The 21,257-nt window shown below is 40.8% G+C and overlaps 1 protein-coding gene across 2 annotated transcripts in view; it reads right to left on the reverse strand.

Moving 5' to 3' along the window:
* Positions 1-1,935: 1,935 nt before the first annotated feature.
* pcdh10b (protocadherin 10b) overlaps positions 1,936-21,257 on the reverse strand; it is a 52,543-nt gene continuing 33,221 nt past the window's right edge. For both annotated transcript variants that reach the window (XM_071204673.1, XM_034093367.1), the window contains exons 4-5: positions 18,527-18,684; positions 1,936-3,212 (exon numbers count right to left, since the gene is read on the reverse strand). In XM_071204673.1, the coding sequence (XP_071060774.1) occupies positions 3,159-3,212; positions 18,527-18,684 (212 nt within the window). In that variant the 3' untranslated portion in view covers positions 1,936-3,158. The remainder of the gene's footprint in view (positions 3,213-18,526; positions 18,685-21,257) is intronic.

The following is a 21,257-nucleotide window of genomic DNA, read 5'->3' on the forward strand; positions in this document are numbered from 1 at the left end:
CAGCTAGTCTGAAGTACTTTGTAGACTGCAGGGTAGCTGGTGGATTTACTCCAGGTGGAACTAAAGTCTGATTTAACACTTGATTATATTTCACATCATTCATCCAGATCTGTGAAGTAACTAAAGGGATTAAATACATGTAGTGGAGGAAAAGTACACCATTATTTCTGAACTGTAGTGGATTAGAAGTACAAAGTAGCAAAAGAAACATTGAAATACTTAAATAAAGTACAAGTATCTCAAAATTGTACCCAAGTAGTACTTGAGTTTATGAATTTAGTTACTTTACACCAGTGGCTATAAAGATAGAAAGACTAAGCCTTGCACAGAGGCATGAAAATACATTTTCAAAATGCTCAACAGTGCTGCCAAATTGTTAAACTCACTGCTACACAATTAAAATAATGTGACTCTTTGGCGTTTCTGTTCTTAGTAACACTGCTGCTTTAGTTGTTCTGCTAAAATCATCTGTTATTCCTAATTTTAAAGCCGATATTCCGTGTTTCCCTTTTTTTAAGAAAAGTATCGAAAAAGAATCGGAATCGCAATTCTTGACTTGGTATCGGTATCGAAACCAAAATGTTGGTATCGTGACAACACTATTCTGAACTCCAATGTGGTATTGGTTCATCACCATCTGTAGATACCATAATCTACCTCGGATTACAGGCTGATAAAAACACACAACAACAACATCTCTAAATCTCCACGGCTGCTGTAAAAAGGACTGAGTGGATTACAGATTGTGTGCACTGGACAGAGGAGACAGTGAAGGACAACAAAGATTATTTTCTTCTTGAATTGTAATTAAATTCTGAACACATTGGGGTCATGTTTTAGAGGAAGTAATCACAAGTGCTCATTTCATGCTGACACTAATCTGCGGAAAGGCTTTCATCACTTAGCTTAATCAATACACGTTGGTGCCACTGATGGAGATAATTAAGAGTTTTTATTTATGCTACCTTGTACGGAAAACTAAAACCTGCTGCAAGGTTACAAATAAAATATCAATTTGTTTAAAGGTTTAAAGCATTGAAAGCTTTGCCGGCCATAACCCGAAAGACTGTCTGGGCCTGTAATAAATAAAAGTCTGCCATATGTGTGTCTCTGTAGAGAGGTAAACGCTGCAGAGCACTGCAACATCACCCGGTGGTTTGTCATGCGCACAATATGCCTCATATCTACCGACTGTACCCATTCGGTAGGTGGTTTTGGTGCAGTTGTTAGAGGGTTGATCATCAGATCGAGGGGCGTTAGTGAACTAGTTCGAAACCCGCCACTGCGTCAGGCCGTTGTGTCCTTGGGTAATGTCCACAATAATGACTCTTACATGTGTAATTGTAAAGCGCTTTGAGCACCTGTAAAAGCGCTCTAATAAAAAATGTAATGCATTATTATTATGTATTATTATTATTCCTGCACAGATTTAATTGTTGAGAGTTAATCAGTGCAAGCATTTGAGAGAAACTTAACATGTCTGCATACGTCTTTCACCTCTAGTTATCTGAAAATTGATTAGCAGCTCATTTAAATCCCTATAAACACATTTGGTAATGTGCCAAGAGCACAAGCTGCATTATGTGCATGTATTGTTTCTGTTGCCCTTCATGTTCTTTCGAGTGCTACAGTGGTCCAGAGAACTACTTTGTCATTTTTTACATTTTAAAGCAGGAGTGGCATACAATCAGCTTTTGATGACCTGTCCTTGTTGGTACACTAATTACATTTCCCAGAGGAATTACCAAGTAATCAGTTCACTTAAAGCAAATTGTGACACTGAATCTAAAGCTTTGGGTTTAAACCCCCCGTTTGTTCGGGGGTATAAGGCCATGCATGTTGACCCATGAACAATACAAGAAAATAGAATTCCAATAACCAGGTCAACTCAGTCTTTCTCTAATACCAAAATAAAAACACATACGACGGTCCTTTTCACAATTGTTCTGTTTATTGTTGGCATATTGGTGTTTTTGTGAGAAAAAAGTGTGTGTATACTCGAGTCCACTGAATTGTGGACAACAACTTTTGCATCTGGCCCTGTTTTTGTTGTGTTTCTTTATAAATGGACTCTTAACGTTTTGGTTACAATGACACAAAATTACCATGGTTTTCAATCTAAATTATTACCTCATTTTTATTTATAGACATGATCTGTATCAATATCCCAAAGTGGAAAACAGAAATGAAATAAGTCAAACAATGAGAACTTGAGCTTACATCTGCTAAGGCTATTCTGTGTCTCTGCAACCTCCCCCCCCCCTCCGGTAAAACAAGAAGAGTCAGACCTGAACCAGAATGTGGAACCCAGCAAATGGATAGCACGCCTTCAGAACAAGAAGATATAGAGAGAATTATATATAGAGTTGTATATTCAGCTTGAAACTTTGAAAGAGTACAGTAAACACTTCTCACACATGATAGAAACTACTTGACGCCTCAGAATCAGAAAAGTGTAGGAACTTTGTCCAAGCCTACAATGTGAAGGAAAAAACAAAGCCAAAAAGTGAAAAGGACAGAAAAAAGAAACACAAATCAAAAGATATCCTGCCCACAATCTTTTCTTACAAAGTTTTAAGTAGATCTGAATAGAGACACCTGACCACATGAACAGAATAGAAAAATCTAAAACAGTGGTATTGCATTTTGAAATGCACAACGATTCTCCTGTACAATTTGGCGTCACTCTTTGAGTACAAACGCCTAAAGGGCTCAGTGGCGGTTTTCTGAGTGGCTCTCCTTTGATTAGTCTGTCAGTACACATGTTATCTTGGAGTGGTTCTATTTTTCTCATAGATGTATACATCAGTGCTGTAAACAGGCACACGCAGATTGGAAAAGGATGGAGAGATCAGAGTCCAGTTTTATCTCTCCGCCATCGCTGTCCTTCCTCCTCTGTCCGTTTCTCAGTCCCGCTGAGACATTAGGCTCCTCCATGTAAGGCTATCAGCACCCCTCCCCATGGACCACCGTCTCCTAAACCCTGGAGTAGGGTGCTCCAAAGCCCGGCATTGCTCTTAGGAATTCCAGCAGGGTGTTGGTTTCTCATTTTGTGTGAAGTCGAGTGTGATTTTCAATGTTCGCTGCAGGGTGAGGAGGGCGAAATGGGTTTAACACTTTTACTGTAGCCTCAGTCACCGGGGAGTGATTGTGCAAAGTCACGCGGTCTCCGGTATGTCCACACGAAAGGAGCTAGCAAACTCTTTTCCGCGCTGAAAGAGAATAACACAAAGCCTGGTTAAATTAAAGATTTAAGATTCAAAGGCTTCATTGTCATTAGCACAGTAGCTACACTGTAGATATGGCAATGGAAATCTGAAGTCCCAGGCTCCTCCAACAATGCAACATAAATATATATAACACATACAACAATTAAACCAATTTAAAGCAATAATAGGAGTGCTAAATGAAACAGAAATTAAATTGTACAGATTATGTGGCAGAAACTAAATACATGTAGAATAAAATCCAATAAGCTAAATGTTAGTCAATGCAGGAGTCTATGTACATGTAAATAAGTGTGTTTGTGTAGGGGAGTATTCAGGTTTGTCTGAGAGGGATGACAGAAAACAGAAAGAAAAGCAGCACTTTAATGGCCTCATTCACATATAATGAGGGGGTACACACACACACACACACACACACACACACACACACACACACACACACACACACACACACACACACACAGGAAGTCTCACATCCCTCGGCTTGATTCAGTTATGTGAAATGACTCATGGATAATGTGTGTGTGCGACCATGTGTGATAGGGGGGTGGGTGGTGGGGCAGTCATGAGAATAGTGACACTGTGTGTGTGTGTGTGTGTGTGTGTGTGTGTGTGTGTGTGTGTGTGTGTGTGTGTGTGTGTGTGTGTGTGTGTGTGTGTGTGTGTGTGTGTGTGTGTGTCCACATGTCAAAAACTATGCCCTGTGAAGGTTTCAGGGTTGTCCCCAAAAATCACTTGGACAGTGTGTATAAGTGTGCTAACAGGAGGTAACTCAGTATCGGCCTCTACTGGTCAAAGCAGGTACAGCATCCCACACATTCCATTCTCCATACACACTTGGCTGAACTGCACATGTGAAAGCAGCCATCTTCCAAGGGGACTAGCTGTTTGATTAGCTCCTTAGCTTAGTGTCTTTAATGAAATACAGAATTAAAAACACAAATGTATACATTTTTGGTGAGTTTGACTCGTGTTGTCACAATAACAAGCAATGAATCATTAATAATTAATTAGATGGATGACATAAATATAAAAAGATTTGTGAGATTACAGTGCATTACATACTACAGATAATTTAACATTGAAAACGCCATAGAGAGGCTAACAGTTAGCAAAATGCTAACCTAACATTGAAAAATCCACAGACAAGATAATTGGATTAGCATTGCGATTATTTTACAGCTTTCTATTCCTAACTATTCCAGGTAAGTATTTAAATCAAATATAACCAATTACTCACAAAAATGTGTTATTGAAGGTTCAACAGAGTAAAAAAGGGAAACACTGCTGATTTGCTTCTTAGACTTTTCCATTTAAATGAAGCTACAGCAAATCTACATGGACAAACAGTGCTGCACAGCCAACACTCTTATTCCCTTAAAGGGGCAGCACACCTTATTTAAATCCAAAGAAAAACTTTAAACTTTTGATTTTATGTTAAATGCAGAGACTATTAATCACTATCAACAATGAATAATAGGCAAACGTAGTTTTATTCAAGCTTTCTTTCTTTGCAATATGCACATTAAATGGAATACTTTGTACTGTAATGTTTTGAAGTATGAGAAGGTGTTATTGACAGATGTATATAAATAGATGTATGAGCATGTATATTTAAACAGATACATAGAAAGTATGGACATGTTTTTCCCGGGTCGCCGAGGGTGCTGGCGTTGTTTGTTCGCCGCTCCTCCGCCCCAAATATTGTTCTTTAGTCCAGATCAGAACCTCTCCTGTCTGGCTCTCTACTTTTGAAACGTCAGTCATCAGCAAAAATAGCAGCATCTCTATATCGAATCGACACAGATCTTTGTGTTGTCATCTCCTACCTGCTGGCTCTTTCCTGCTCACCGGTCCCTAGCCCGCTAGCTAGCTAGCATTATCGGACCTAGCAGGCTGCTACCGAGATGCTCCTCGGCTCCCTGAAGTCTGCTGAGCTAACATTTCTGTCTCCACCCCAACTCCACCCTAACTCTGCGGCTCATGTGGGTCTTCCCATCCCACTGCGATCAGCCGGCTTCCCCGCTGACATCGTCTCTCCCTGCCGCCTACAGCCGGTGGCTATCAAGCTAGCTAACCAGCTAGTAGGCTGGTCACCCGGCTCCCACTCTGCACCAGGCTGTCAGCCCCTCCTACGATTCTCCTCTGGAAACCACTGGAATTATTCTCCTGATATGCTGTGGATTATAATTCTCATTTTATCTGGACTCACACCGCTCCTTCTTCCACGGTCATCCGGCTCCTGGTCTCTGCTGCCCGGGTCCACAGCATTAGCTAGCTCCGTGCTAGCGCCACTTCACCGGATCATGCCGCCGCTCTACTCCCTGTCAGATCTCCACTCCTTTAATAACCGCCTGCGTCCGGACTGCATGGACATCCTCGCAGATAATGAAATACTCCGCAAACGCCGTCCTCCACACAGACGCTCTGGCCGTAAGTTTTTATTTCATTCCACATCTCCACACTCCATCCCATCCATTCGGTCCTGTCACACGCCCACACTACGCCATCACAATAAACAACACGTGAATCTGACCAATCTCCTTCCACTCCCCCGGTCCACACAACCCCCCCCAATGCAACGTCACCTCAGAGCAGCCCTGCTCAACACACGCTCCATCCACAAAAAAAAGCCACATTCTAAATGAATTTATTAAAGACAATATCCTGGACTTTCTGTATCTGACCGAAACATGGCAAAAACCCCTGGACTATTTTTCTTTAAATCAAATCACCCCAGCAGGATTCACATACATTGACAAACCTCGCCCACAAGGGCGGGGTGGTGGTATAGCTGCTATTATCAGAAAGGAAATAAAAGCTACCATAATCCCCATCCCTGATGTTTCTTCATTTGAACACCTGATCTTTAAACTCTCTGGTCCCACTCCCCTGGTCACAGCCATCATCTACCGTCCCCCGAAGCCAAACCCCTCCTTTCTCTCCGACCTCTCTGACATTCTCACTCAGCTTTCTGCCATATCCCCATCTGTTCTCCTCTTAGGTGATTTTAACATTCATGTTGACGACCCGACCTGCAAATATGCCTCTAAATTTAAGGAAACCCTTCACTACTGCAACTTCTCTCAACACATCAACTTCCCAACACACAGCCGTGGTCACATCCTGGACTTGGTCTGCTCCACTGGTCTCTCATCATCTGTCCAGCCTCAATCTCCACATCTCTGATCACCTGGCCATCATCATGGACATCAACATCCCCATCCCCGCCCAAAAGCAAAAACGCACAATAACCTACAGAAATCTCAAATCCATCTCACCTTCAGCAATCACTGCCTCCATTACCTGCAAGATGTCTGTCTCCCCCCCCCCACTTTCTGAAAACCCATCTGAACTTGTGGACTATTATAACAGGACCCTCTCCTTCTGTCTCAATGAACTGGCCCCCACAAAAACAAAAAATGTCTCTTTCATACACTCCGCCCTCTAGTATACCCCCGAACTCCGCCAAATGAAATCACGGAAACGTTAACTTGAACGCCAACACAAGAAAACCACACTAACAGTCCATCTTCAAATCTACAAAGACTATCTCCAGCAGTACAGTAACGCACTCAAAGCAGCCCGGTCTAATTACTACTCACAACTCATTCAGTCTGGCTCCAGCAACCCCAAGCGTCTGTTCTCCACCATCAGCAAAGTTCTCTAACCCTGTGACAACGCCACCTCATCCTTCACCACCGAACAGTGCAACTCCTTCCTCTCGTTTTTCCAAACCAAAATCAGCAACATTTACAGCAATCTGACACCCTCATCAGCACCCCCCACCTCCCCTCCTGGCTCCCCCCCTTCACCTCACAGCCCCTGTCCCACTTCTCCCCTGTGACCCCCATTCAACTGTCCGACTTCATGACTGGAATTAACTCCACCTGCACACTTGACCCAATGCCCTCCAAATTTGTTAAAGAGAGCCTCCCTGCCATCTCCCAACTCATCGCCACCATCATTAACTCCTCCCTCAGATCTGGATCAGTTCCCCCCTCTCTCAAACTGGCTGCTGTCACACCCATTCTCAAAAGACCTGGACTCACACCTTGAACATACTTGAACGTGTCGTTGCCTCACAACTTAAAGCCCACCTCAGCTCCAATGATCTCTTTGAGCCATTTCAATCCGGTTTCCGATCAAAACACAGCACCGAAACAGCTCTTCTCAAAATCACAAACGACCTCCTCCTCTCCTCTGACTCCGGCAACCTGAACATCTTCATCCTTCTCGACCTCACCGCAACATTCGACACCATCAACCACGCCATCCTGCTGTCCCTCCTCGAATCATCACTCAACATCACCGACACTGCACTCTCCTGGCTGAAATCCTACCTCACCGACAGACATCAGTTTATCAACATCAACAACTGCACCTCCTCCACTGCTCCTCTGTCCCAAGGCGTCCCCCAGGGTTCGGTGCTTGGCCCCCTCCTCTTCATCCTCTACATGCTCCCCCTTGGCAAAATAATTCGTCGCCACAACCTTCAATTTCACTGCTATGCCGATGACATCCAACTTTATATCTCAACAAAAACCATCACCCCCACAACACACTCCACTTTCACCAACTGTCTCTCAGAAATAAAAGCATGGATGCAAACAAACTATCTCCAACTGAACAGTGCCAAATCAGACATCATCATCATCGGCCCCCCATCCCGTATCAAAGACATCCAGAATTTTAACTTCACCATTGACAGCCACACTCTATCTCCCCCCCTCACATCCGCAACCTCGGAGTCATCTTCGACAGTCAACTCAAATTCAACCACCACATAAATCACATCACCAGGACCGCCTTTTTCCACCTCAAAAACATTGCCTGTCTCCGCCCATCACTCTCCTCCTCTGCTGCTGCTGAAACCCTGATTCATGCATTCATCACTTCACGACTCGACTACTGCAATAGCATCCCAGGGGTGCCCAACCAGTCGATCTGGGAATCTCCCAGACTCCCAGCCGGCTCGGGTCCGCGGACGAGCCGTTTTTCTTTTTTTTTTGCGGAGGGATCTAGATCGGCATGAAGCAATGTGCACATTATCCCGCTTATTACATGGCCACATTCTCAACAAAGTAACAACATGACTCCCAATATTAATTGAAATGCTTTTATGGATTTAGAAAATGATTTTATTGATTAGCATTTTTTGTATTTATTTAAATTGACATGCATCCGCTAAGAAAAATAGTCCGTTGTTTCTGTTTGAACTAACGTAGCAACGGCAGGAACTGCTTCGATAGTGTTTTTGATGAGCTTTTTGATTACAGATTTGAAAACATCGTTGCTTAAATTCATTATGTCAATCCTTGTAAAGTATCTAGATATCCCTGCCCTAATAGCAAAGTAACTGGCAACTGAATATGTGTCGCCGTTTGATGTCTATGTCTGGCGTAAAAAGGAGGGTTTCTGCCCCATTACTTCTCTTCTAAAACATAAAACACGGAGGACGGAGATCTCTTTTTCTCCCCCTCTTCTGAGAGCCCATCAGCTGATCTCAGAGCACGCTCTCCTCTCCTGCGTGGTTTCTATAGCTAATAGTTACTGAAAAAGATCCCTGCTGTTTTGTCTGGGCCTTTTCTTTAAATATAATTTTAAAATGTCGATACAGTAGCCCCTTTTTTAAAATAGCCTAGTTTTTATAGGTGTTGCTATCTGTTTTGTGTAACGTGGTTCTACAAGCAAGTCAGTGCATTCATTGGGTGGTATCAGAGAGTTACAAGGGTCTGTAAATGCAATGAAAACATTTGGCCACAGCAAATCATTTATATTAAACATGCAATTTTTACTTTTGAATACTTCAGTACAAAGGATGTATTGAATCATTTAAGTGATATATGTGTACACATATACATCATTCATTAGTCAAAACAGGGCGACATTTGATTTAATTAAAAAGGTATAATATGTGGTAAATTGAAGAGCCGTTTGGGAGCCGAAAGAGCCGGCTCTTCTTGGTGAGCCGAGCCAAATGATCCGGCTCACCAAGAAGAGCCGGAATTCCCATCACTATAGTGCACTGCCCACCAGCCACGCCCCGACACATGGGGTCACGCCGGCCAATCACAAAGCTTTGATGCGTTCAAGTGCATTATTCTGGCACAGGAAGATTATGTTATAGGACATTAACGATAAAACAGAATATTGTTGTTCTATTTTTAGACACATCTCACGATCGACTGGGAATCTCCCAGCTGGTTGGGCACCCCTGATCTACAGGAAGTAAAAGTCGTAACAAGTTGGCAGAGTCCGGGATGTTGTAATTTAGCCATGTTGACAGGCTAATGGTGATATCTGCACTCTGGCTGACTGAGTAACAAGTGAAAAAGAGTGATGTAATGTTAATGTTATAGCTAGTAAACATGGAGTAACCACACTATGTATGCCCTTATATGTTAGTATGTATACAGAACATGACTCAAAATTATCCTAAGATTTAATGTTAATCCTTCATACCTCAGTCTACTTTTAAGACACTAAAAGAAGAAAACAGGATTAGAAGAAGGGAGTGAAGAACAGAGCTGTAAAAGACAGCAGAGGTGCCAGCCAGCATCACATGTAAGAGACTAAGATACATTTCATGTTTCTTATTTACATCTGAAGTGTATGAGGTGCCAGTCAGGATCACATGTACTGTAAGAGAATAAGATGCATTTTATTTTATTGTTTTACATATTAATTATATGCTAAATCTTAATTTTGTTTTATATTTTCTTCTTTCAGTGGATGTGAGGCATGTTCCCTGGATCAGTGATCTGAAGTGACTTCAACCAGCTGCTGACTGTATTTGAGTGTGTTAAGGCATTCGTTTGCTTCATTAAAGGGTGTTAATGAATAAGTGTTCTCCAGTGCCTTTTGTCCGCTTTAAGGTAAGTTTAATTTCGCTCTCAAAGTGCACCAGATTGATGCTTTTAACTTCAATATTTAAAAAAAAAAAAATCTTCCCGGGGGCGAGGACCAACCTAAAGGATGTTCGGTCCGCCCCCCACTTGTAAAAAATAGCACTTGCAGATGATTACCCCTGCACCAAACCCCCCGCTCAACAACTTCTGTCGGCAACAACACATCAGGCTCCATCACACTCAGTACGGGGGTCCCCCAAGGGTGTGTGCTCAGCCCCCTTCTCTTCACCCTGCTGACCCACAACTGCACACCCACCCACAGCTCCAACCACTTCATCAAGTTTGCGGATGACACAACCGCATCACCCGCTAGCACTCAGCATCGCTGGTGACCCCACCCATCCTTCCAACTGCCTCTTCACCCTCCTGTCTTCAAGTAGGAGGTTCCGCAGCCTAAAGTCGAGAGTTTTTTCCACCAGGCTAAACTCTCTTCCCTCCCTCCCTCCCCCCTGCTCCCACTGGACTATAACTCCCCACACACACTCAGACACTCAAATCAAGCACGACATATATTTTTTGTTACGCTGCTATGGACAATCTTGCAATAAATGCACATTCTATGGACAATCTTGCACCAAATATATTGATATTGAAGTGACTGTTATTTTGTATATATTGATTGTTTTGTTTTTTATCTTAATGTGTGCATATGTGTAAATGTGTCTGATTGTGTATATAGGATATACATATTTTCTACATATTTGTATTCAAATCTGTATATTGTATAATTGTATTTTTGTATTCAGGATTGTTGGAAACGTCATTTCGATCTCTCTGTCTGTACACACAAACTGAAAGATTGACATTAAAGTTGACTTTGATCTTGATCTGGTAGTCCTCCATCCACACCTTGATTGACCTGGCTGAGTGGCATGGAGCATTTTCCTGCCGGAAAAAATCATCCTCATAGTTGGGGAACTTTGTCACATGAGATGAAAGTGTGACTTATTCCATGTTAACGTTGTATGTCGCTTGATTAATAGCTCCTTTACAAAAACAAATCTGCCCTTATCTATCTTTTTGCTACTTTGATGGCTTGATTTCATCCTAAAGTTGTTGAGTGACATTTTAATGACTTGAAGCCCATTTAAAAACTCTGGAGCTATTAAGCTATCAAACAAGACCAGTTTGCTTAAATTTTTGCTCAATAAGTGGTATAAAGTCACCCAGCAGCAAAAATATTGATTTCTAAACTCATCTTTAAAACTTTACCATTGTGAAAATTAATTCAGTCACCTTGGAGAGATGGAGACACAGACTAAGCCACAATATAAATCTTATTTAGGAAGCTATAACTTCCCTCCAACACAAAGTTCAACGACTCATCAAAAGATCACATCGAAAAACCAAGCCAAAAAACCCAAATCAGACCTCAGTACAATACAAGCTAAAGGTGTAATTGTGTAGATATTCAGAATCCTTATTTTAGTTAATGGATTAGAGAGATGACTTGCAGTCTAGCATTTGACAAACTGACTTACTTAGTAAGAGGTAATATTATATATATCATGTTCAAAGAGTATTTTTTACAAGGTTTGGAGACATTTAATGAACAGTTAGACTATAGATGCCACTGTGACTCCCAAGATAGCTTGTAATTTGTACTACCATTTTTTAAAGATAGAATCGGAGGGATGAAACCCTCTTTAATGGTCACACATGCAGAGCACACAGCACACACAGTGAAATGTGGCCTCTGCATGTAACCCATCCTAGTACCAGGAGTCTAGTAAGATGGTTAATATAGCAAGAGAAAATATATTCTAATAATGTATGTTATTATCCATCTGCAATTCATATATTTGTATACATATATGCATTTTTATTATCAGTATTGATATGTTCCATTTAAATATATATACATATATTTACATTTAAATGTACTTCTACTGTGATTTCCCTGTTTGGATAAATCTTTCTATCCATCTATCTTATTGACATCCAAGTAGTGTTTACATTTGTTATCACACTGGAACCTTAAGTAAGGTAGAGAGTTTTGCTAAATGTATTTACAATATGTTACTGTTTATTTTTTTCCGGGGCAGTGTTCAGCCATGCTGTCCTCTTTTCCCAGATTAGTTTCAGTGACATGGATGGGTTTGTATTTCATTTTACTAAGGCTTAAAACTGAGCTAGAACCTATTAAGGCTCAATTGTACTAAAGTGAAACCAGCAGCATCACCCTGCCCACAGTGTCCTAGATGTAGTTGTCTAATACATAAAGGATTTTAATGAATTGGAATAATTATGATGGTGTCTGGTCACATTAACCCTTCATTGTTTTTGATTATAGGACAAAACATTTCGGGACTGAGACGCAGGAAACCCCCGCTCACGGATGCGATCGAACATGCGAGCAATGCAGTTGACAAGACTGCAAAATTGGAGGTGATGTACATCAACTCTTTTAAAAGGTATGCATTGTTGTCATCAGTACAATTTGTGTTTTATGTTCAAAGTTGTATCAGATCCTACACCCTTACTAGTACTTAGAGTTCCTTGATTAAAGTAATGTTGCATGAATTGCATCCTCATACTATTGATATATTTTGCATTGAAGGGCCTGATGGAAAAGCTGAATTGTTTGCCTGGTCTAGTGTGCCAGGATACTGTATAAACCAAACCAGTGCAAATAACTATTATTTCTATAATACTATATAGTTTTGGTGGATTTTAAAACCATGGCCAGAAGATGAATCACTGTACATTTAATCATTTTAATAATAACCTGTAATTGGGATAGGTCGAGGGGTCTTTTCCACTGCTCATTTACAAAAAGGAGACTTTGTGGTGGAGTACAGAGGGGAATTAATAAATTCTGAAGAATTACAAAGTAGGAGGAGGATATATCATGTCAGCTGTGCTGTCTTTATGTTTGACTTCTACTGGCGAGAAAGAACATCGTGGTAAGACATAAATACTATATTTACATATTTGAAATTGAGTTGTAAGTTGTTATTTTGGGAACATAAAACGTGGTTTATTTTTATTTATTAAGTGTTGATGCAGCACAAGAAGATTCCAGTCTAGGAAGATGACCACAAACATCAATACAGCAAAATGAAGAAGGTCGTGGCAGAGAACAAACTTTCAAATAGATTTGACAACGATTTATTTGCTTATGAGTATGTTAGTAAATATTAGATTAGGAGTTATTCTCTTTCCTCGCATTTAGACTAACACAGTTGTTTCTACGTCTGATAACTTTTGGATCAGGTAAATGCACCGTCTTCTCAATAATAATGTTGAATTATTCTTCAGGTTGGAGAGCAATCTACTGCCACCGAGTCTACTGAGGCTGAGATCCCGAGTGAGCCAGCTCCTCAGAGATCTTCAATCTCCAACACACAGGTACGTCTTCAATGGATTTGTCCCTTGACTTAATTTCCCTAATAAATCAGTATTTAACAATTTCCTGTTTTATTGATATTTGGTATTTGATGGTTCAATTGGCTTTTCTGTAGATCAGTGTATCTCTGAATTTGTGCTGCCGAACACAGTCAGGTTTTTCTGATTAAATGGGGTCCAGTCAGGGGCCTTTAGCAGAATACTCTCATACACACATTTTAGGGGTGCTGTTGTTGTGGGGTCCACGTTACTGTGTTACTAGAACCACATTAAACTGCACTTCTTTCTGTTTTTCTGACCATAAACTGAAGGAAACATCATGTTCGACATGTGTGCTCTAACGTTACTGTGTTACTAGAACCACATTAAACTGCACTTCTTTCTGTTTTTCTGACCATAAACTGAAGGAAACATCATGTTCGACATGTGTGCTCTAACGTTAGCTCAGTTTACTTTTTACCAGTCATACCAACTGTTGGTGAGAGGTCAATTCATGCTGCCAGACTTCATTAAATGGGGTCCAGTAAGGGGGTGTTAAGCAGAGTAGTCTCACACACACATGTCAGGGGTGCTGTTGTTTTGGGGTCCATGGTAACTGGATGATAACGTACACATTTAAAAGAAAGATAATTTCCTATTTTTAATTCATGTTTTAATCCTAATGAATAATTGAAACGTTTTTCATACGTTTTATATCATCAAGACATTTAAATGTTTTTTTTTTAAAAATGATATCCCATTCAAGTTTGTGGTATATGATCCTGATATTTTGTAATGTACCATTTTGTATCAGCTTATGGCAAGTCAGATTGTCGTAATTAACATCATTTCAATTAGATTTGTATCATGAGCTACTTCATAAAAATACATTAAGTATTGCATCATAAATACTAAATTGTAAGACTTAAATTACTGATGTGACATGAATGAAAGATTACTTTGATATTACAAACCAGTTCACCCTGTAGATTTCAGCTGTAAATAAAAGCATCGTAGAAATACAAGTGTGTTTGGGTAAACAAAAGGAGGGAGAACACAGTAAAGAAAGGATCAGATTTGTTTTTAGCCATTATACACCCATTGAAAAAAGCCGGATCAAATCTTCGAGTTTTAGCTTGGGATATATCTAATTTTCTTTTGCATCACTTGCAACACATAATTGATTATTTTGTATATCTAGTTTTCAGAGGGTCAAGTCACATCCACTCAGATGGAGGAGAATAAAACAACGATGAGAGATGGGAGCAATACAGATTAAGTGAAATGTGTTTTCTCACACACATTTTTCGAACCATAATACTCTCATGTAGTTCCCATGAATTGAGGTCAGCATTGACACCTCCACCAGCCGCTCAACCACAGACCCAGATAAGGCAAAAAGGTCAACTTTTTAGACCACACTTTGTTACTGAATGTTCTTCCATGGTTGATGTAATGTTTCATGGTTCTACACTGATATATTTTAGATCTGCTTGTGTATAATGTTAACTGTTTTGAATATATAACATTATATATTGCATCCTCTTATTTGCTCTCTTGCATTTTCAGTTACTGGTGTAATATTGAAAGCAATTTTTCTTTGTTTCAATCCAATGTAAAAGGGTTATTTCAAACACATTACAAAATGTATACCTAGTTTACCACCAGGCTTATGTAGTTAGTTTGTGTGCACTCATGTGTGAGGTTTTGAGATATTCTCCTCTGAAACTTCTGCCACCATGCCCTTTATATCAAAGGTCAATGGAATCAGTTTTATTGCTGACATTCTGGAAGAATGTCGTAAAACTACTTAAAGAGCTTGTGACAGCCTCCCAACAACTGTTGTGCAATGAAATATTGGGCTACTAGTAATCTCGAACCATCAGCTTAAAAAAGAAGGTGCGATACCGTTCCGATAAATATCAATAATTTCGAACATCGCGGGGAAATTCCTTCGACTCATTTTGAAGTTTTGGGGGAAGCCGGAAGTGACGTCAATGCGGGAATGCTTCACTGTGCGGCGAGAGAGCCAAACACGGACTTAGTGTGTTGTCATGTGTAGGTGGTGAATTACTGAGTTTAGGCACGTTAATAACGTTTTAATGATGTTGACTACATTATATTCATATTTGTCAGTGCTTTCATGTCAATTCGGCGAACATAAACATAAATGATCGTGGTGAAGATGATGATTAAATTAGGATTAAAAATCCCGTCGGATGTGATATAAAAACAAATCGATTATTTTTGTAGTTGGAAACTCAAGTGGATTAAACTACATTTATTAGTGCTTTCATGTCAATTCGGCGAACATATGATACATTACATGATCGCGAGGATGATGATTAACAATCGTTTGTTTGAGCCGGTCTGCATTTCCTGATGAAAAAACAAACCGATGCTTTTTGTAGTTGTAGTACACCAACATGGATTAAACGTGTGTTTTTTTTACCACAATGTTGGGGAAATTAATGGATAAAATGCACGGATTATGATTATTATTATTATTCCCACTCCGATCGGGACACCGTTTCCCCGCAGCGCGGCTCCTCCCGTTGACAGTTTACGTGGGGCACCAACCGCCTGTATACGTGCCAGTGTCACAGTGGGTAAATAGACTAATAAAAAACATTACTATAATAGCTTAAATATTAATTAAAATGCTATCAGTACATTGTCAGTGACCTCTACTTTCTCTGATTGATAATTTGAAGTAAAATCTTTGTTTGAGTCCACTTCAGGATTCTGCCTGTTTTTTTACAGTGCTGGACAACCTTCAGAAAGGGTGGATCCCAAAAGGGATGGTCAGGTACCCCCAGAATGCAATAAAGACAGGCATATGTGTGTGTGTGTGTGGGGGGGGGCTGGAGAATATTGCATGGCCAATTTATTTAGGACACCAACAAAAGAGTCTAACCAGTCTAACCTCCCCCCCTCGCCTCCGTGGAGTCTAAGTTTGATGACGGTAATCAACGGGCTGTGGCTATCAATCTCCCACCTCTCTCTCCTCTGTACCCCACCCCAGGCCGGCCCCCCCAGCACAAAAGGCTCTCTGTGTATCACTCGCTCACTTGATCAGATTAGGGAGCTTCAGCCTCTTGGCATCATCTTCTATCCCCCTCCCCCTCCCTCCTCAGTGGCCACCCCCGCACTCATTACCATAAAGGCCACAGTGATCTACTTTGGGAGGGAGTGAGTGGAGGTAGGAAACAGAGATATTGAGCCCTTCACTCTGAGCGCTGCATCAGAAGCCCATAATATCCATGGTAACTATTAGAAGCCGAGCAGCGCACAACAACACAAGGTGCTTCAACTGAAGTCTGGGCAGCATTAGAGGAGAACGTGGTGATGCTAGCTTCTGGTTTTGTGGTTGCAGGAGAAATGTGTCCTTTCTCTCCACTGTGGGACATCAGCAGGGTTGGTGCTGCTCACATTCCCAGAACCGGTTTTCTTGCCTTTTATATAAATATGTCTCATTTTCATCGCAGCAATGGCTTTATAATAGTTTTTTTTAATGAATGAGGCATTATTATTTATTTTATTATTCTTATTTTTGCATCAGATAGATAGAGCAATGCTTGTCAATGCTCATGTATATTACATTGATATTAAATTGTATTTATTTTTTCTGTTAGGTTGATTTGTATTTCTGATTTGATTTGTATGATGACCTATTCTTTTTTTGTCGTACCATTGCTACTGCGCTAACCTGGAATCCTTGCCATAATCATGATAATGTTATAATAACCTGCTCAGAATGTCCTTTGGTCACCTGAGGTGATGATGTTATTATTACATAACTCGTTCCTTGTCAAATATATCTCATTAATGTATATTTATGGTAATACTTTTTCAGATTTGTCCATGTTTTGTGAATCTTGTTTTGTATATCTTTTTTTTTTAAATGGTTTGTAGAGCAACAGTTTGAGTTATTTCTGAGTTTCATTTTTATTCATTTGTTTTGCTTTCTTTATTTTGTATTTCTTTCTTTTACTGTTGTGGTTGCTTTTTCTTTATTCTTTTCTCAACATCTGAAATACAGTGTTGCTGTAATCAGTAGGATGTTATATTGAATAATATTATCCAGAGAAGAAATTATGATGTTAGCGAATGGTAGCTTTCTTGACATAACTTTTTGATCCAGGAAGAAACAAAAACTAAAAAGCATAACAAATGAATGAAACATCAATTAAAGGGAAATAAAGACTTCCCAGCTGTTGCTACATCACGCTGTGGTTTTAAACGCCGGCAAGGGGAGCAGCGGTGCTCTGACAGTGAGATAATTCCTGCTAGCTGTGCCGGATGATGAGAGGGGGGGAGGCTCTTCAGGCGCTGCTTGACAAAATTATAATTAAGCATTATCACCAAACTGCAGTGATTGAGGATGTATCTCTTTGTGGCCTTTGAATGAGAGTTAAGGAACAGTAATTCCCTGGCCTAAAACAATGTTTTGATCATCTGCTCCTACGCAATAACACCCGACAGATGAAGAGAGACGTTAAGCTCCCCGCTCTTCTTCTTCACTGAGAGAAAACAACCTCTTTGAGGCCCCCCCTCAATGAGGGGGCAGTGTTGCTTATATTTACGGCAGCCATTCTTCCAAACTGAGACAGAGCTTCCTCCACGCTGACGCCGTAGCAAACTTATAGAGAGATGGGAGAAGTACTCTTTACATTAGTACAAGTAGAAATACTACAGTGTATATACTATGTGTGTGTATGTGTAGTGTATATACTACAGAAATACTACAGTTTACTAAAAACTGACTTAAATACAGTACTTGAGTAAACGCCACGTTCCAGCAGCCAATCCAGGGGGAAATTGAAATTTGAATCTTTTTATTTTTCACCTAACTCGATCACCAGATCAGAGAGGGGGGAAAATACAGTACTCACTTAAATAAGCCGGGTTATAGGGCACAAACTCTTTCCTCTCTAGGGAGCCCTGCTGGTGGTGATGGTTTTTGAGGAGATGGTGGTGGTGGTGTTGGTGACTGAGAGGCGTCTCTTTGCCAAAGGTGGAGAATGATTGATCGGCCGTTAGCTCGGGGCTTTCAAATACCTCTGTGTCAGCGACCGAGTCCATGCCGGGCACGTGCAGGTTGCTGCGGTAGTCCGGGCCCTGGCGCCCATCAGAGGGCCCGAAGCTCGGCATCCAGCAGCGGTCCGAGTGGCCTAGGGCCTTACACTCCTCTGTGCAGTTAGAGAAGAGGTCAGCGCCTGGGGGGGAGGGAACAGAGGGGGAGGGACGGAGAGAAAGAAAACATAAGCTTAAGGCGAGACACGGCAGGCAAAAACATCATTTTTCAAGTACTGGTCAATTTTGAGATGTTGTGCTATTTTGATTCCATAACATGTTTTCTTTCAGGCTTTTGGAAGGAAAATGTACAAAATACACATTTAAGTGTTTATTTTACTATAGTTTGTCTATTTGCGTCTGTAGATTTCTCCTAAATTCACCAAAAGTTAGCATTCTAACGTAACAAAGTACCGCGACTGCTGTGTGCACCATGTCAACAGAGGTATCGCTGGAAAGCTGTGTCTCTCCTGCACAATCTCATCGGATCCAGATATGGTCATTTCCTTTGTATCAGCAACCGATTATGAAAGCACAAAGGGGTCTTAAACCAAGAAACAAAATCTCATTGGCTGGTGTCAATTTCTGACAACGTGATTCGTTCAGATGCGTCACGTGTTGTGCTAAAACACTTCTTGGTTAGCTTTCAGCTAGAAATTGAAATCTCAAAATGCCAAAAGAACGGTGAAAAAAACGTTCACAGAGAAGACGACAACAATTGTCACTTGCACGAAGCAAGGTTATACAAAAAAAAATTACCCCGAACATGAAATACCTAAACGGAGTGCGTCGATGCGCAAGCTGTCATCCAAAGAACAGGAGGGTTTAGCTAGCGCCTCACTGCAATCTTTAAAGGTTATTTTCTCAAAATGAGTTTTTTCTCCTACTCTTGAGTTCGAAAATTCAACTTCAGTAGCACGTAGAGACACCAAACCTTACAGTTATATTCCTATCAATATTATGAAGGCTTTTACAGAAGGGTTTGTTCATATATAATTCATAGCCTGAATTATACAACATTGTATACCTAAAAACATGGCGAAAATGGATATTTTAGGGCTGTTGACAGTATTTTCTGATTTATGGAGTGATAAAAAGAGATATCCAATATCCCTTCTGTAAAAGCCTTAGATACTAATATGACTACAAAATGAAACAATAATTTGTAATCTAGCTATATCCAAAGTTCAGATTTCAATTCCTGAAATGTGTTAAAATATGTGCATATTTAATGAGATAATGGGTAATTTGCATATTTAAACATGCTATTTCAGAAAACTTGTAATACAAAAGACAATTGCCTTATTGTAAGTAATTAACTGGAGAAATGTCTAGCTGATACCTTTAAGTTAACAAAAATTACCCTATTCACCTGGGGTGTCTCGCCTTAAGTCTTTTGCATTTCTTATGCAAGGCAAACATGATACCTGCACACACACGCACGGACGCACACGCACATACACACACACACACACACACACACACACACACACACACTTATATGACACTGTCTGACGAATTTCCGCGAGACTTTCATTATGTATTTATTAGTGCTGTCAAAATTATCGCGTTAACGGCGGTAATTAATTTTTTGAATTAATTGCGTTAAAATATTTAACGCATTTAACGCATGTGCAGAATGGCCCGCCCCATACGTGCCACCAGTGGCAGCGCCAGGGTATGGCTGGGGTAGGCTACACCCATACCAAGAAATGGCTTAGCCCCACCATGAACAATGATGTTAAAGTAAGCAAAATAAAGTCTGCCAACTCGCGCGGAGTAAATTGCACAGACAGCAGTTAGTAAGATTGATTTCAGTACCCACGGGTTTGAAAACTTTTGTCACGTAGTGATCGTCTTCTCAATAGAACATCTTTGATAACGGCGTGGTGTTGTTGCAGGAAGTCCCGACGGAGAATACTGTTGCTGTAGTACAGGGGTGCACATAACTGGTACGCAGGTTATGTGCTTAATCTGAAATGCGTACCGTCACTTGTGTCACAAAGCGCATTTGCGTACCGACGTACTTGTGAAACTTTTCCAGAAGGCGGTTAGATCACCGGACGACAGAGTCGGTCTCCGTATGCACACAGACAGGGTGTTAACGTCGGTCTGTACAACGGAATTGTGCCAAAACTACGCCAACCGGCTGCAGAGGGAGACTCCTCCCTTCACTGGAGAGCTGCGCTAAAACAGCTGATCACAACGTTCACACACTGTGGTCACGAAGTACTCCACTAGCCGCCGCCGCCCCCCCCCTCTGTCGACTTTCCTGAAGTAGCCTACTCCCCCGTTGATATCAACACGTAATGAATTAAGACCCCACGATTTGATGATTGATAGGTGTGTGGGCTGTCTTTCATTTTGACACACAGAACAATGTTATAATAAACATAGATAGGCCTACTGTATGTTAAATGGATATATCCGCCATCTTTCACTTATCTTTCCATTCCCACAACAATATACATACATAAATGGCATATTTTGGACATAGTTCGAATGGTGATTAATCATGATTAATTAATTTTTAAGCTGTGATTAATCTGATTAAAATTTTTAATCGTTTGACAGCCCTAGTATTTATGTAACCTGCTCTTTGAATCCTCATGTCAAGGCACATGAGGATGTTTTAACATCGATACGATCAAAGCTGCCCGCACAATTGAGAGAAAAACTGCTCTGCGCACGCACGCGCGCGCACGCACGCACGCAC

The sequence above is a fragment of the Pseudochaenichthys georgianus genome, chromosome 10 (assembly GCF_902827115.2).
Source record: "Pseudochaenichthys georgianus chromosome 10, fPseGeo1.2, whole genome shotgun sequence".
NCBI lineage: Eukaryota > Metazoa > Chordata > Actinopteri > Perciformes > Channichthyidae > Pseudochaenichthys > Pseudochaenichthys georgianus.